General features: G+C 39.3%; 1 protein-coding gene across 13 annotated transcripts in view; it reads left to right on the forward strand.

Annotated features, from left to right (window-relative positions):
- The window catches only part of LOC142353434 (twitchin-like), a 238,763-nt gene that overhangs the window by 53,667 nt on the left and 166,965 nt on the right, over positions 1-18,131 (forward strand). For all 13 annotated transcript variants that reach the window (XM_075405674.1, XM_075405670.1, XM_075405667.1 and 10 more), the window contains 2 exons: positions 3,851-3,927; positions 4,274-4,570. In XM_075405674.1, coding sequence (XP_075261789.1) covers positions 3,851-3,927; positions 4,274-4,570 — 374 coding nt within the window. The remainder of the gene's footprint in view (positions 1-3,850; positions 3,928-4,273; positions 4,571-18,131) is intronic.

Here is an 18,131-nt window from a genome sequence, read left to right on the forward strand (position 1 = left end):
TAATCATCTTTTCTGTTTAAGCGCAAAAAAATAGAATTTTATAACTGTTAAATCGTCGAAAATCAACGTCTTTGTCACGCTTTAGCGCATGTCATGCTTGCTGACCACGAATCATGCTTAAAAAGCAAAACTTATGCTGTACGTAGCTTTTTGTTTACATAGTGTAGCAAAACTTTTAACGAGGTTCTTAACAAAACGCCTTTGTTATATCAGAAATAAACGTAGAAATCCAGAAAAACTTTCTTTGAGAGCTCTCCGAGTCAGAACAATCATACGTTTCTGCTGCTCGAATCAGATGTTCAAATTATGAAATTTAGCAGTTGAAAATTTCTCATTGATTAGTTATAAATTAGGTTCTTGCCTATAGTTTAATAGAATTTTTGTATATAGCTTCGTACTAGGGACGAATAATAGACCAAAACATTTCAGGTGTTTCACTTCGAAATTACTTTCAAATTTGGGGTTAATTTTGACCTGATGTGCACCTAACTTACTATTCCTTATTTCAGATGGTAAGCTCTCTGTTACATTAGTGGTGAATGAACAAATACACCCTACAGTAGTTAGTTGACTGTTTGTTGCTACCCTAAGTTTTTGTATTTTCGCTCTTATTCTAGACAAAATGACGCAATCAATTGAGTTATGTTTGGTTACTTGAATGTGTGCTAGAATATACATTTATACATTCTGTGCATTTTGCCGCATTCTAAGACTGTGTTTGTTAACCCAGTTCATAAAATATTTTAGTATTGTTTTTCCAGGTTTTCCCATTTGCTGCTATTAAAATGAAAGCTCATATGCGTTTCTGAGGAATTGCTCTCAAACCTCAATCATATCAGAATTATTTCGTTTTCATGTTTGGGTTCGTTCCCATTATGACCCTACCATTTCTTAGGAGCATATATCGTGTAGCCATGCAGCACCCTCCCCGAATACGATAAATTTGCCATATTGTGTAATATTATGGGAACGAACCAATATTTCAGCAGACTTTTCTCGTAAAAATTTTGCTTTCATGTAAATAAAGAAAACTTTCTTCCTCAAAATTGAAACAAAAGAGAAATAATTGAAGCGTAGTGATATAGATGTTTATTATCAATCGCTTCTATGGAAGTAAAATTGTGGGCTTTTATGCCATATATTGTCTGACCTATTTGTTCATTTGGACGATTTAAGTTCTAATCGAGGGACTTCATTTCAGGTGTGAAATTTAAAGTTTTGCATGACCTGAATGACTCTCATTAGATACTGAATCGCATCGATCATGTATCTCAGTCGAACCTCAATTTTGTTATTAACACTTAATTGTCTGCCGATAACTGATGAACTCTCAAAATTTTGCAAGATTATTATCTTTTATAAGCTTTCTTTCAAATTTTTAAAAAGTTTTTTTGAATTTAATTTGTAGGGATTTCGCACATTCAAAATTAGCAAAGAAAACAATTTTTTGTTTTTTTTTACGTTCAATAACTTCAAATAACATCCTAGGTACGACAATTTTACTCCTCCTCTTATTCAACTTAAGAAGCCATTAATGTTTTCTCCATAAATTTTTACAGATTTCACAATGTTGCGTCTATCGAACCCATCGCAATTTTTTTTATCGTTGTCATATCAGCCGGTGAGAGTCTGGCACAAGAAATGATCATTGATCTTTATTTAAAATTGATAAAGATAATTGATGTTTATTTATGTCAAAAATTGAAAATTCCTCCAACTAAACTGAGAATTTCATCTAATATCTTTCAATAGAGAAAAATAATTTCTTTTGAATAGACATATCCAATTGTAAAAAAATTAAGGGCAGTGCTCAGTGATCCAGTCGGATCCGTAAACTGTCCTTTCTGAGTGTGCAATGGTTTTATTTGTAATGCAAAGGTAACTTGACGCTTTCTGTTCTAAAAAAGTAGAAGTTTTTGTTATGTGTTATATTTTGATGTTTATTTATACTCAGAGGAATTAACTCTCTCTCTCTCTCTCTCTCTCTCTCTCTCTCTCTCTCTTTTTGATGATGATAATTGATGTTTATTTAAATTTGATAATGGTAATTAGATTTTTCAACAGGATTTTCATGTTTGCCCGTTGCTCTATTTGGTTGTCAGAAGAATTGAGTGATAGTAATTCATTAATCATATTTTTTTGATGCCTTAATTTTTGCGTTAATTATTTCCTGGTTTTTGACATTTTCATGATGAGAAAGAACATGTATTGACTGACCTGCGCTTCGCTTCGATTTGAAAATTTCTAGCCCCGTTTGTTCCGTATTTTTTTCCCTTTATTTTTAACTTTTCATTTATTAACTTTTTTGTAGAACAGTTTTTTCTGTTTGAGATTATTTTTAACTGTCAATTGCATAAACATTTTTTTCCATTGTTGCATTCACAACTCAATTATTACACGAGCTTGAGGTTTCACTGTCCTTCACTTTCTTCAATTGTCATCTCCCGTGATTTTTTCATGTGAATTTTACAGGTGTATATTTTGCAGCGCGTTGACCTCGGTTACTGGTTTAATACTTTACGTCAGCACGCGAGGTTGACGCGTCAAAAAATTTACACCTGGGCAGTCCAGAGGAAAAAATTGGAAAATATTTGAATGTTTATGCAAAAGTTAAGATGTGTTGAGATAATAACCTCTAGCAGCCTTTCTAGTGAACTGTCGTGAGATTTTCTATTTTTGTTATTTGCTTGTTGTATTTTGTTTACTGTAGATTGCTAATTGATGTCCGCTGCACCTCAAATTGAAATTGCTGGTTACTTCTTAATGAAATACATTTCACTGAAACCATATCTTATTTTTTTTCATAATTTTTGAAAATCTTTAATTTCAGTCTTACATTCACAATTTTACATTCACAAGCCCTACGCACTAAGCTGGGGTTTGGGCTGCACTGTTTTTCGCGAGTTCGAGCGTCATTTTATTTACTTTTTGTCAGCATTTTATTGTTGTTTTTTGTAACGTATGTATTGTGCCGAATCCGCTGTCTTTCGAACATACGTTGATGGGAATTGTCTGTCATAGACGCTGAAAAGACCTAATTCCTAATTTTGTCACCTTTTTTCTGTTTCTTTTTACGGGATAAAAGGTTAAAATTGTAAATGCGAGCAATACATTTTTCTCTCCTACTACTTTCTTAAATGGTTTTTTGGAATGGCTCATGGGATCGGGTCGGTCACACATTTTAATTATAATAAATTATAATAAAAATATATTTAATTATGTAGTTTGTCCAGGGTAATTGAGTCCCATTTTTAATTTCTTGCAGCCACGTGAAGCGATCACAATTGTTTGAGAGCAATTTCCTTGAAACGAGCCCTGAGGGTTTCGAGATCTTTAAATATGTTTAACAAATAAAATTGTAACTTTTAACCACTCAAGCAATAATTTGTCTTCTTGTTTCATTTTTTGTACATAACTTTCTTTAACTAGAACGGGCTATAGATCTTAATTGATAACCATAACATTAACGTAATAGCACAGAAATAATGCAATAATTCTATTATAATGCACTATTTTTTCAAGCTTTCTGTAATTTTGTGCAGAAATTGTGTATGCTGAGATTGAATAAATTTGATTTTCGAAAGTTCGGTTTATTTTATTTTAGGGATTTTTTTTAACAAGCGTCAGGTGGTGAAATTTGTTCTGTTCGTTAGAAACTGACGTTTTTTTCACTAGTTTTGGTGAACGAACGTGAACAAGCACGATAAATTGACACATTTGTTGAACCTGTTCACAGTTTCTGATTTGATCTAAAGAGTGAATTGACTGCTCTTTTGACTGACTACTTAATGGATTAAGCGATGACGTAACTTTGTTCATATCTCGATTGTTTACTTGTTTGTTTGTTTAGAAAGTGGATTGTGGATTCCCTGCAACTTTGACTGCCAGAGTGATTGGAATGCCAGAACCCGTTATCACCTGGTATAGGTAAGTTTAGCCTCTTTCTTTTTTTTAAATTTTAGCCTTACTGCAGAACACTTTATCATTTTATCATTAAAAACCACATTTTGTTTTTTTTCATGAAACATTTTTGATATCCAGAAGGTTCTTGACGATGCTGTACTTAAGAAATATTGCTAAGCAATAGATGTTATATCTCTAAATTATTTTCCGAAACGTTTCGCAATGAAAATTTTCAAAAAGATTTAAAAAAATACGAAAGAACAAAATAATTTCTCCAAAATTAGTTACATAAAATTAACTATCTCGGACAGAAATACAGAGTCTAATTGACGGCATCTGCCTTTTAACAAATTCTTTACTTTTTTTACAGAGACGATGTGGAAGTGCCTCTTAGCAAGTACTACAGACAAGCTAAAGAGATTGACCTGTTCACCCTGGACATCTTTGAGGCATACATGCCAGATGAGGGAGTGTACAAGGTAACAGCTGTCAATGCCAGTGGAAGGGCGGAGTCCACTTGTAAACTGACCGTGGTGCCACGGAAGACAGTTCCGGAGAAAGAGAGGCCGACGTTTGTTAAGAAACCGAGCAATGTCTATTTCGTGAATGGAGACATGTTTAAGATCGAGGCGCTTGTTCAGGGCACTCAGCCCATTGAAGTTACATGGTTAGTTATTGTTCTGTTTCTCCTTATTTGTTTTTATTAATCTGTTCATACGAATAAAACATTTTACCGGAAATTTCTAAAATGGGAGTATTTGTTTTCTACACATTTTTCTACACTTTCAAAGTTATAATGATTCGTTCCATTTTTAATAGTCGCAAAACAAAGGCTGATTCTAGCTTTGACGTCTTCGTTGTTTTTGCTCAAGTTTTTGTATGTATCATTTTTCTGTTGCGGCCATTTGATCACGCCTCCGGCAGTCAAACAGCATTTTTTTTCAATGATTGGTGACCGCGCATCAGCTGGATGTGTGTGTGACGGCATTTATTACTCCCTGCTTAATTTTGAGGCAAATTCTTAAGCTTTTGTTTATCAAACATTATTGGCATCACCCTAAAAATGACTTTTGGGTTCATTAATTTAAATTTAAATTCAAAATATAAACTCCACCTGAAATTCAGTGAAGTCAACCAAAAAAGAGCATTTTATGAGGTTGTGTTTCTTGAATTGTCCGACAAATTGTCCGACTAACAGCCGGCTATACTATTGCCGTGTCTATGCAAAAATCTTTCAAATGAGATTGTTTTTGGGTATTTTTTTCCTACTATTTTTAGGGAACATTTGGAGTCGGCCTGACTTATGAGAGCTGTTTATGCCACACTTATAATATTTTATTGTTTTCATGTTCTGGCTTTTTTGAAAATAGTTCTGGATTGATATGCTCCCTTGGTTCATCAATGCTTTCCCGTTGGCTAATTATAGGTGAAAACACTCTATCGTAATCTATATTCAAGATATAGCGCGTCTATATGTATACAACGTAACTGTATAAGATCAACGTTCAAAGGCAAAAAAACACTTCAGAATGCCTCGGCAAATCTAGTTAACTTTGTTAGCAGGTCTTAGTCTAGGTCACCAATTCAAACTAATCCGTTCAAAAAACCGAATTTGTTAGGCTAAGCGATCAGTTTTGAGCCATTTTGGAAGTTATTCTTAGTGGGAAATCGGCCTTTGTATTTCTCAGAAATAATACGTATGTTGCATTTAGAACGGAAAATCTAAGCGAAAGTTTTGATATAATACGCACAAAAATTCTCTATCTAGTGATATAATTTATTCAATTCAATTTACTCGGTAACATCCTCCGGCCCGGAAGAAAATGTTGGGAGGATTGGTACAAGCTTAACGAGTGGGCGGACGAGCGATCCGGATGACGTGCGCAAGACGGCGGAGCGGGCGACGCTGTCGGAGCCGTACCGAAGTTCTTCAATCCGAGCAGCTGGATAGTAACCCCTAGGGTTGCTTTCTTCAACGATCCAAACTAAATCACCGACCTTCAGGTGCTGCTCGGCAGGCGTCTGCCACTTAGATCTACAATTCAGCGTAGGTACATACTCCTTGAGCCAACGTGCCCAAATTGCATTGGCGTATGACTGTGCACGGGCGTACCGCTTACGATGATCAAACTCGTCGACGCCAACGATGGACGGAATTCTGTTTGCTTGGTTACCGAGTAGAAAATGGTTAGGTGTTATTGCGCCTAGGTCGGACGGGTCGGCGCTTACGGGCGTTAAGGGACGTGAGTTTAGTGCGTATTCGACCAGACAAAAAGTAGTGTTCAACACCTCATCTGTGAGGCGACGCGTACAAAGGATAGTGTACAGTACTCTTTTAAAACTACGAACTAACCTCTCCCAGATGCCACCTTGGTGTGGCGCACTGGGTGGATTGAACCTCCACTTAATGCCCTTATTGGCAAGTTCGGCAGCGATGTTAAGCGTATTCCATTTTTCCACACATTCACGGAGCTCTTTCTCCGCTCCAATGAAGTTCGTACCATTATCCGACCAAATCATAGCAGGAGTACCCCGACGGGAGACGAACCGCTCCACTCCCATTACACAGGAACTAGTGTCCATGGACGGGACAACTTCAACATGGACAGCACGAGTAGTGAGACAAGTGAAAAGAAATCCCCACCTCTTCTCGGTAGTCCGACGAACTGTGACGTAGAATGGGCCGAAGTAATCAACCCCGGTGTTGGTAAAGGGAGGAGACTGGTATGCGAGTCTCCTTTGGGAGTATCCTTTGGGAGGTCTGCCATGATAGGTTGAATGGTTGCTGCACGGAACTTTCTACACAAGACGCAGTTTGATTTGATGGAACGCAGTGTGGAACGTAGTTTTAGGATGGCATAACGTTCTTGTACCTTTGACCTTAAGTAATCGATTCGATGCCCTGATGATGGTTCTTCAAATGAGTATGCCGCAGAAACAGTTTAACAAAAGTATGACGCGCATCCAGAACGATAGGATGCTTAGTGTCAAAGTCAATTTCCACTAGCCGTCTGAGTCGACCAGAAGAACGGATGAGACCATGAGGCCCAATAAACGGAGTAAACTGAGCAATGCGGCTGCTCTTCTTAACGGATTTGATGTCAAGAAGATCCTTTCTTTCAGTATTAAAGGACTCTCTTTGAACCAAGTACTGGAGATGACGCTCGGCTTCGTCAAGCTCAACAGGGTCGGCTATGCTGCCGTCTACGGTACGGTAACTTTTATGAGATGGTAAAAGACGGAGCAAATATGCGGTGACACGAAGTAATTTTTGATAAGAACTGAACTTATCAAACGGGATCAGATTAATGCTTTGTTCCTTTGGGGAATTGGTTACAGATGCGGCTAAAGATGAGATGGAGTCATCATCTTGTTCCTTGGTTTCAACGCCGAGCTTGATGTTATCAACGACGACAGTATTTGGTACAAAAGGGAATTGCTTCGTTCTCAAGAAGTCAGGACCCCTCACCCAGCTACTTGATTGCAAAACTTCAGCGGACATACCACGCGTGCCAGCATCTGCCGGATTATCACAAGTGGCGACGTGGTTCCATTGGTCAACGCTGTTGTTCTCCAGGATTTCACTAACCCGATTTGCAATGAAGATGGGGTGTTTGTTTGTAGAGTTTATCCACTGCAAGACGATTGTACTATCTGTCCACATAAAGACTTTGTCGACAGTAACCGTTAATGCTCGACAGATTTCCCTTTTTAAACGGGCAGCGAGGAGAGCGGCTTGTAATTCCAACTTAGGAACTGTCATTACCTTCATAGGTGCAACACGGGCCTTGCCCAAGACAAACGCCAGCCCTGTTATAATCTCCCCGGAGGGGCAAGTTACTTGAGCCCTAAGAAAACCTACTGCACTGAATACGTCTTGCGAGCTATCACCAAACATGTGGAGTTCAAGATGTTGGAATGGTCCTGAAAAGTAACTTCTCGGTATAGTGATCTCAGCTAACCGCGGCAGTTCAATACACCAGGCAAGGAATCTGTCAACTGTGTCCTTAGGTAACTCGTCATCCCAACTTTGTCCATTGACACGCCAAATGTCTTTCAAGATTAACCGAGCACCAACAGTGAACGGTGCGACAAGACCAATTGGGTCGTAGACCTTTGACACAAGACTTAGGACCAAGCGCTGTGTTAAACTTTTCGTGATGGTGCTGTTAGTACCCCTGCTCACAACCAGAGTATCGTTGTTGTGATCCCACTTAAGCCCAAGCACGTGCATTGATTCCTCCTTGGATGAAACGATGACCTTCGGTTCAGTGGATTGAGCAGACCCATCAATTCGGTCAGCCAGATCTGGTACATTGCTTACAAACTTAGTAAGCTTGAACCCACCTAGATGGAGAAGATGTACCAATTCCTTCGACCTAATGAGGGCCCTCTCGGGGGATTCCACAGAGTCCAAGTAATCGTCCATGTAGAAGTTCTCAAGGACGGCTTTCGCAGCTTCTGGGTACTCCTTAGCATTATCGCGTGCCGTGCGCTGAAGTGCGTAGTTGGCGCAGGTGGGCGAATCTTTTGCCCCAAAGATGTGGCGCGTATACTGGTGTACCACAACATTTGATGTGGGGTCCTCCCGCCACAAAAAGCGCAATGATGGTTGATCACATGGCAACACACCAACTTGGAGGAACATTCCCTCGATGTCGGCGGATACGGCAAATGGATGTTGTCTGAACCGTAGGAGTACATAGATTAGGTTTTGCAGTAGGTCAGGTCCGGTGAGTAATGACTTATTAAGAGATGCGCCATGGAATTTTGCTGCTCCGTTTAGTACCCTACGAACCTTGCCCGGCTTGTTCGGGTTAACAACCGGATGGTGTGGTAGGTACCACTCTCGTTCCGAGCGACTCTCCACCTTATGAGCATCTTTGACCCTTACTACGTAGCCTTTGTCTAAGTCCTCTTTGATGGTACTCGAGTAATTTTCCCTTAATGTCTGATCTTTCGTGAGCCGCTTTTCCAAAGACTTTAATTGAACAAGCGCTGAGAAATAATTGTTGGGCAGTTCGATGTTATCTTCAGCCCATAGCATTCCTACATCGTACCTTTTTCCATTATGCACGGTGGTGTTTTCAAGAATTTCATGCGCACGCGCATCCGAGGCGGATCGTGGGTCTACTTGATTAAGTGCGCCGTACGACTCCATGTCGTACCAAGATTTTACCTGACTAGCGAGTTCAAAATCCTGCTCCATATTAGCTTTGAAACAAGTCGAGACTAAACCTGAAGACGACGGTAGAGGGCCGCTTAGAACCCAACCTATGGGCAAGCGAACAGCGAAGGGCGAGGACTTCTCGTCAGCAGCGAAGTACTCTAAAGGGCGGATGGCATGATACACATCCTGTCCAAGTATCATCTCGATGTTTCCATAGCAATATGTAACTGGGTCTAGAACTGCCAGGTGCGGGTATGTTTCCTGAAGTGCTTTAATGTTAATGACATCGGCGCCTACATTCAAATTTTCCTTTACGTAAGGGCTGACTTTAAATGGCTCAAATGCTTGGTTGTCGCGTGGTGTTACAATTAGTTCAACTAACTTAGTGTCTACAACCTCCTCGGTATTTATACCCTTGACTGTTAATTTCAATGCTGTACCGTGCAAACCAAGTCTATTTGCAAGATCATTGGACACCCAAGAGTTACTGCAAGCGGTATCACACAAAACTAAAGCCGTGGTATCTTTACCGGAGGAGCTCTTCAACTGTAATTCAGTCACCTGAAGGAGGCCTTTCACATTACTCACAAATGACAAAGTAGTGGTCTTACTCGATGATTGGACACTAGAAAGTTTACTTTGATTTGCGCCGGCATTAGAATTACTATTATTATTGTTTGAAGGGGATTTTGATGGATAAACCCTCTCAGCTCCATGGAGAAGTGTATTATGGGAGCTGTTACATCCATCTTTCCTGCATTTCCTGGGATTTGGGCATTGCCTAAACATATGCTTTTCTCTCAAACATGAGAAACACAGTTTTGCTTCCGCCACTACCTTTGCTCGCTGAGTGGGAGACTTTTCTTTAAATACCCTACACTCCCAGATGCGATGATTGCCTTTACACACGATGCAGCGAGGGGTTGCAGGCGTTGCCGATGTTGAGGCTGGTCTCTGAGTGCCCTTAGTTTGTGTATTAGCAGCAAAAGTTCTTGAGGCAAATTTGGTCTTTACTACTGAGATGGTGTTATCCTCAGTTCTTGCCTTCGATGAAGTTTGTTTCATTAAATCGTGTGCCTCGGCCTTCTCCTTCAACCAATCGTTGAAGTCAAGGAGTGTTGGCTTTACCCAATGTTTCTTCACTGTGAAGAGTGACCAAGACTCTTTTAGATTGGGCGGCAATTTTTGCACAGCCGTGTTGAGAAGTGAGGCGCTCTTAAGGTCTGAGTCGTATGAGAGTGATTTAAAGACCCCTACAAGACTTGAAATTGTTGCAGAATAGTTTATGATGTTATCACTATTGTGCATCTTAAGTGGAGGAAAAGAGCTGAGTTTGTCTAAGTGTGCACTGACTACTGCCTGTGGTTGGCCAAATTTACGTTCGAGTGTCTTAAGTGCGTCCTTATACATTACACCACAGTATGCGAACTCAGCGATGGCGCTTTTAGCTTTTCCAGTAACAAGAGTCTTTAAGTATGTTAACTTGACATCATCAGTCAAGGACTCTGCGTCTATGGCGCTTTTAAATTGTCCGAACCATTCGTGCCACTGCAGTGGATCACCATTGTACTGTGACAACTTCCACTCGGGCAGTGGATCGTTCTTCTTACAAGTAATTGCCTCCGCCAACTGCTTTATCAAATCCGCAGAGTCCAAAGAAGGAGCCGAAGGTGTGGGATGCGGCGGGCCACCCCAACACAACGGGTTCGGAACGGTAGCTCCATATGTTGGCGGAATGATCGGAGTGACAAAGGTGGGGGCGGTACCTGTGGAAGAACTAAATGGATTCGCTTGCATGAAGTCTGATGTTACGTAATTTTGAGCGCCTGCTGCTGCTTGTACATGAGAGGAGCGGTGCGATGTAGATATATGAGGGTTGATTGACGGAGCCGGTTGTACGTTGTATAAGTTTGCGGATGTTCGTACAAGTGGTACTGCATTAGATGGGACTGCTGCTGGAAAACGCCAGACATTTGGATCTGGAGGAGCAGGAGGTGCGTGGGTTATAGGGACAAAAGTTTGGGGCTGAAAGCTCTTTTGTGGGGATGGTGGATGAATTAATTGAGGTACAAAAACGTTTGCGGAGGAAACAAATGGTGCAGGCGGAGAATGGGGTAACAGATTGACATTATTCGCCACGGGGTTAGTGGCTTGTAGTGGTAGTGCTTGTGGCGGCGAAGGAGGAAAGCGGAATGCTGGTGGGATTAACGGGAAAGCCGGTGGTGCGAGGTTTAGAACGGGGGATGGTGGGGCTGGTACATTTATGTGTGCTTGTGGCGGATTAGGTGCTAGAGGAGCATTAACGATTGTATTAAAAGGTGGTGAATGCGGAGGGCTGACTATATTCAACTGTCCCGGCATGCTCGATCTGCGAGGGAATTGATGATCTAACTGCAAACCATCGAAGTGCATTGTTGCTTGAGACAGTTGTCGGGCTGTGTTTGGGGCGTTTAGTTGAGTTGGCATACCAAAGTTTATTGGTGATGGAGGCGTATATTGAGGCTGTTGCTGCTCTTGCATGATGTTATTTGCAACATGTGCATCATTGGTTACATTGGTTCTACTACTTGGTTCTTGGACAGGGAGGTTGATGTTGGCCTCAACTTGACTATGTGTATTGAGATTGAAGTGTGAGTTCGGAAGTTGAGCTGAAGAAGGTCGTTGGACAATTGCTTGGTTGGATTGGGCGATGGAACCAGAAAAGTGCAAACTCGGTTCGTTTGCAACATCTGCAATGTTCCCGGCCGGTGACGAATTAATCCAATCTTGAACAAGTTTCTTGCTCTTGACTGAACTTCTCTCCGTAAAGAGCCCACTCATTTTGCCTGTACCAGACCCGTCTGCTGATGATTTTGTCATCAACTCAATTTCCTCAAGTGCTGCAGCAGCTACTTCCTTGCGATGATCCTCCTCAAGCTGCTCAATTTCCAATTCCCGCAATTTTGTTTGTTTTTCAATTTCGAGACGCTGTCTAGCAATGCGAAGCTTTGCTTCATGTTGTTTCTGAATTTCCTCCCTTTTGAGTCTTGATAGTTCTAAGTCTCGTTGACGCTGACTTGATCTTTTTGAGGAAGTCATATGTGAACTTGATTTTGAATGGTGAGAGGGATACTGCTCTCCTGTCTCTTTGTCATGGACCGAATTGATATACCCTCGAGCAGCAGCAATGAACTCATCAGTTTTCTTTGTTACAGTCTCTAACCATTTTTCAAGGTTCTTACAAGCAGCATCTGGATTTTCAGTCTTTTGTGCCAGATCAAAGAGCTCTTCATTTTTATCAACTACTCTAATAAAAGCGTCTTTGCACTTCACAAGCAGACGTTCGATCTTAACTTTCCTATCTTGCTTATCCACAGCATTGTTCATTTCACCATAGATGTTGTTAAGTTCAGCCTCTAATTTTGCCCTCGCACTATAAAGTTTGTTGAATTTGTCCTGCAAAGTTTTCATGATCTTAAGAAAAACAGGAACCACAAGTTTAATTTGGTACTAATATAAAGTACACACACATGCAACAGCACAACACAAAGGGGTTATAGCGAACCCTAGTGTGACGGTTTGGCTAGCAAACCGCCAAAGAGCAAAGATGTTCGTCGAGTACAATAGTACCCGGCGAAAGAAAGAAAGAACGGTGCGCAGGAAGCGCGAAAAGGGGCAGAACGGGAGACGGGACGGACGTGAAGAGACGCCGAACGAGTAACGCACGACGCAACGGGAAACCGGACGTACAAACGGGAGCGTCGGGCGAAAAGCGCGCGACGAAGCGGGAAAATGGCACGGGCGGGGCGGAAACGTCGGGCGGATGGCGCGCGACGAAACGGGAAAACGGCACGGAAGGGGCGGAAACCACAAGCGAGGAGGCGGGAAGATCGATGCTAACAGACCACAGCAACAAACTCAACCAAACAAGCTAGCCCTAACTCCAGAATAAACTTAAGTCACACCCTAGAAAGAAGGAGAGGAGCTACTGCCAGGTAAACTAGCACAAAACATTATGGGGGCTTTATCAACGGCATCAAAACATCAAACATGAAATAATTTACGGCAACAGTGTAGTATAACCATAAGTCGAAAAGGTCAGGAACTTTACTAGCCGTAACTCCAGAACAAACTTAAGTCACACCCTAGCAAACCACCATACCCAGACAACAAAAATGCATACTACAAAAATTAATAAAGCTATAACACATTGCTAGCAAACAAGTGTGGTGAAAGTCACAAAACAAACCAGCCGTAACTCCAGAATGAACTTAAGTCACACCCTAGCAAGGAACGAGACTAAACAACAAACCAGCATACTAGCAGAAAGAAATTTTACTACAGGAAAACTCAACATACTACATCATACAACAAATAAACGAGGGATAGAAGGAAGCAAAGTGACACGGAAACAAAAGGACGGAAGCGGAAAATGAAACCAGATAACCTGCGGAAAACGGACGGTAGTGGAAAACTTGAAGAATGGGGAGAGCGAAACGTTTAGTATAGCGCTATCGGAGAGAACCAACCAAAAACTAACCCGTAACTCGTGAGTTAACTAAGTCACACCGCCAGTCAGCGGGTAGACTCCCACAACAGCGCAAGACTAAGTGACATTCAGGTTATCAAAGGCTTGTGCGAGTTCCGCTTCCTCGAACGCATGACGGGTGCGAAGCGTTTTACGACGGCGCTTTGAAAGTTTCTTCGGTCGGGAGCGTGTTATCAAGGACCGGAGGTTGTTCTTATGAGCTAAGACTATAGTGAGTGTTTTCAGCTCAAGCGCAGGCCTTTGGTGTAATGCTCTGTACTCTTTAAGTAAACTAAGATCTTTCTGTTTACGTTTAGACACAATGTCTTTCACTAAATGGATGGTAACTAGAGTACTACGCTTGAGCTGATTGTAAATATCAGGAGTTCCGTCTCTGTGGCAATACACTATAGCTTCTATGCGCTCCTGATACTTTTCAAGCACTTCAATAAGCTGCGAAGGTGTTAAAGGCTTATTGTTGTTACTGCGATGACGGGACAATGAATTGTTCACCACATCATGCCAAATAACGAGCCTCTTTTTATCACGGAAGAAGTGACTTAATTGAAATTGCGCGGTTTTTCGGACTTTCAAAGCGTTAGGATTAAAACTCAGACCCGGTAATGCGTAAATTCCTTTTTTATAATGGTCTTGTAACGCTTGAGGCAAGGTTTTTATGGCGTGATGCAGTGAACTTGCAGCTAATATAAAAACCATATAATGTTTTTTACAACATAATTGACTTGAGCTTTGCTCAAACTCCGAACCTTGATGTTAAAGACACGATTTTCACGAGTTACCAAGAATAAGCGCTTATTTGAGAGAAAAAAATCAGTTCCCTGATTCTTTTTTTTTCAAAATTTAAAAATTTTGACCAAACTCTAAATTCTACCCTTTTTTTATACAAGTCTTCTATCTGCCATCTATCAACGCTTTATATAAATTTTTTGCAAAATTTTATCAAGTTTGGTCAATTTTTTGGTCAAAAACACCGCAATTTGATTATCTCTGGATTTTGACAAAAGTTTGTCAAAATTGTATTTTTTTCATTAAAAAAATTCTAATGGGTGGGTTTTTGGTGACCGGTGAACTGAAAAAATTTGCTATATGCGATAGGAAATGGGTTCTGGGAGGCTAGGTTTGCCGGTTAAGTAATATTAATTTACTGCAAAGTTACCACGAGAAATAGAAATGATGGGTGGAAAAATTTAAACCGTATTACTCTTACAGTTTTCTGTTTGTCTGAACTACTCCTCAGTACAAGAAAAGTTTACTCCAAAAGGTTTCAAGCTATATTTCCATCGTAGCACTGGAATTCGTCATTTTTGCAGTGAGTAGTTTCGACATCTGGCACTGCCGGGCACCACGGTCCATCGTCCAAAAATTCTGCACAATCGTACTTGTCATCGTTGCATCCGAGAAAAATCCACACAATTATCACCACCATCACATGTGAGTTCCGTATCTGGATTGCACTTCTCCAGATTTCCTGGTCCAACGGGTGGAGGGGTCACCGTCTCTTGTGTTTTTTAAGGAATGAAAATCGGTACCACACGTTGAAACGATGTTATGGTATGGTAAGCTATGTGGTGTTTAAGTTTACTCTTACAGTAATCAATAATTTTGTTCTATACTAGTTGTAAACCGGGACAAATGACGCTGTGCAAGTTTCCGGACTAAATAACAAATTATGCACCATCCAGTTAAAGCCGTTTGAACATTGTTGACATGTTTCACGTTTCACACTAAGTTTAGCTGAAAGTTAAAGCGCTGATTCATTCAATGCTTTGCTATGTTAGATATTGTGGGGCGCCAAAATAAAGGCGGCACCAAAAATATAGGTGAAAACACTCTATCGTAATCTATATTCAAGATATAGCGCGTCTATATGTATACAACGTAACTGTATAAGATCAACGTTCAAAGGCAAAAAACACTTCAGAATGCCTCGGCAAATCTAGTTAACTTTGTTAGCAGGTCTTAGTCTAGGTCACCAATTCAAACTAATCCGGTCAAAAAACCGAATTTGTTAGGCTAAGCGATCAGTTTTGAGCCATTTTGGAAGTTATTCTTAGTGGAAAATCGGCCTTTGTATTTCTCAGAAATAATACGTATGTTGCATTTAGAACGGAAAATCTAAGCGAAAGTTTTGATATAATACGCACAAAAATTCTCTATCTAGTGATATAATTTATTCAATTCAATTTACTCGGTAACACTAATTATGGTGCATCATATCTGTTTGGAAGAGGTCTCTTCATTATGCAATTTTTCCCCCAAAAAAATTTAGTTTGCTGTTCTTGTGCGTCGAGAGAAACAGTACGTTTTTCTTTATTTTAAAGCGAAATTCCCTATTTTGTAAATTTGGTTTTGCATTGTGCGAATATTTTTAAGTGTTATGCAGATTCTCAATGACGCTAGATAACCATTTGTAAATAATTTTCAACTAATTGACAGTATAGTACTTTTATCACAAATTGTACAAGTTTTGACTGCAGAGTTTGAGAGCAAATTAAAGATGCGAGAAATAAAGATTTCAAAATTATTGGGTTACAAGTGCAAATGGCTAGATAACCATTTGTAAATAATTTTCAACTAATTGACAGTATAGTACTTTTATAACAAATTGTACATGTTTTGACTGCAAAGTTTGAGAGCAAATTAAAGATGCGAGAAATAAAGATTTCAAAATTATTGGTTTTGGACTTAGAAGAAATTTGTACAAATGTTGTTCGAAGATTAGTTAATAGTTGAAATGTTCGCCTTTTTAATAGCCGCGAAGCTATAGTGAGCCTTTTATTGATCTCATCGTAATTTTTTATTGCGTCGTTTCCATCGAAGATTCCTTCGACTATTTCATTACTCAATCACTTCTACCGTTTTGCAACTGAATTTATCTGCATGAAATCGTGTTCGCTCTGTTTTTAAGGCTATAGTGTGATTGTTTTGACTTTCTTTCTCAAAAAATGACGTTTATACGGTTGATATTTAAAAAATTAAGTTAGCAACTGTACTTGATGGTCAATAGCGTACACCAACACAAAGCTTTTTTGTTCAGGAGTTTTCTATAACGTGATCGAAATTTTACAAAATAAGTTGTCAGATGAGAAAATGGCCAAAATTCTCTTCGTTCTTTCTCTTACGTGCTGTAAACTTCGTGCTTTATCATTTTTCTGTTGTTACAGCCGGTCTCAACGACCTATTTCCAGCTTTTGCTGACAATATATTGGCGATGTTATTTTATCAAATGCGGTTCATTATTTTTCATGTAATTTTTATGTGATTTGGAGACTTATTGTTGGGGTTTGGTGCTAAACTCTGTCAAGAACAACAGCTATAAACAAACCATTTTCCAAACGCAACCAAAACCAAAGACTTGAAAATGTTACATCAATAGCTGGTAAAACATGTTCCGACTTTCTTTTGGAGATCTAAGTTCAATCTTTCTATATCAAAATACGATAACAAAAAGTATAACTAGTATAACTCTGTCAATAGTAAGAAACTTAATATGAAATACGATTTGAAAATAGAAAATATTTTTATTTCTCAAAAGCTGTGCTTGCTGAGTGCCCAAACTGCATAGAGATAGTGGGAAAACATTTTCTTTAAATTTGATGTCAGATACCACAATTTGAAGGGATTAATGATTACAATTAGAGTTTCAATGATTACTATTGAGTTTAATTTTATTTGACCAGCTGTTAAAACTGGCTGCTAAAATTAAACTCAATAAAAATCATTAAAACTCTAATTGTAATCATACATCCCTTCAAATTGTGGTAACTGATATCAAAAAAAATATTTTTCCACTATCTCTATGCATTTTGGGCAATCAGCAATCAGCAATATGAAATACGAATCGAAAATATATTTATTTCTCAAACGCCGCAATTGCTGATTGCCCAAAATGCATAGAGATAGTGGAAAAATATTTTTTTTTGATATCAGTTACCACAATTTGAAGGGATGTATGATTACAATTAGAGTTTTAATGATTTTTATTGAGTTTAATTTTAGCAGCCAGTTTTAACAGCTGGTTAAATAAAATTAAACTCAATAGTAATCATTGAAACTCTAATTGTAATCATTAATCCCTTCAAATTGTGGTATCTGACATCAAATTTAAAGAAAATGTTTTCCCACTATCTCTATGCAGTTTGGGCACTCAGCAAGCACAGCTTTTGAGAAATAAAAATATTTTCTATTTTCAACTCGTATTTCATATTAAGTTTCTTACTATTGACAGAGTTATACTAGTTATACTTTTTGTTATCGTATTTTGATATAGAAAGATTGAACTTAGATCTCCAAAAGAAAGTCGGAACATGTTTTACCAGCTATTGATGTAAAATTTTCAAGTCTTTGGTTTTGGTTGCTTCTGGAAAATGGTTTGTTTATAGCTGTTGTTACCAACATCACTTTGAAAATTGAACTGCCGCAACAGCTCAAAAAGTTTATAATCAAAATGAAATTTGTACAGGTCATCGTTGCGCTTCCATTCGATAGCTCTTATCTAAATGTACCTTATAGTTTTTACTCTTTTTTCTC

Source organism: Convolutriloba macropyga, chromosome 14 (assembly GCF_964194025.1).
Source record: "Convolutriloba macropyga chromosome 14, txConMacr16.3, whole genome shotgun sequence".
In the NCBI taxonomy this organism is placed as follows: Eukaryota; Metazoa; Xenacoelomorpha; order Acoela; family Convolutidae; genus Convolutriloba; species Convolutriloba macropyga.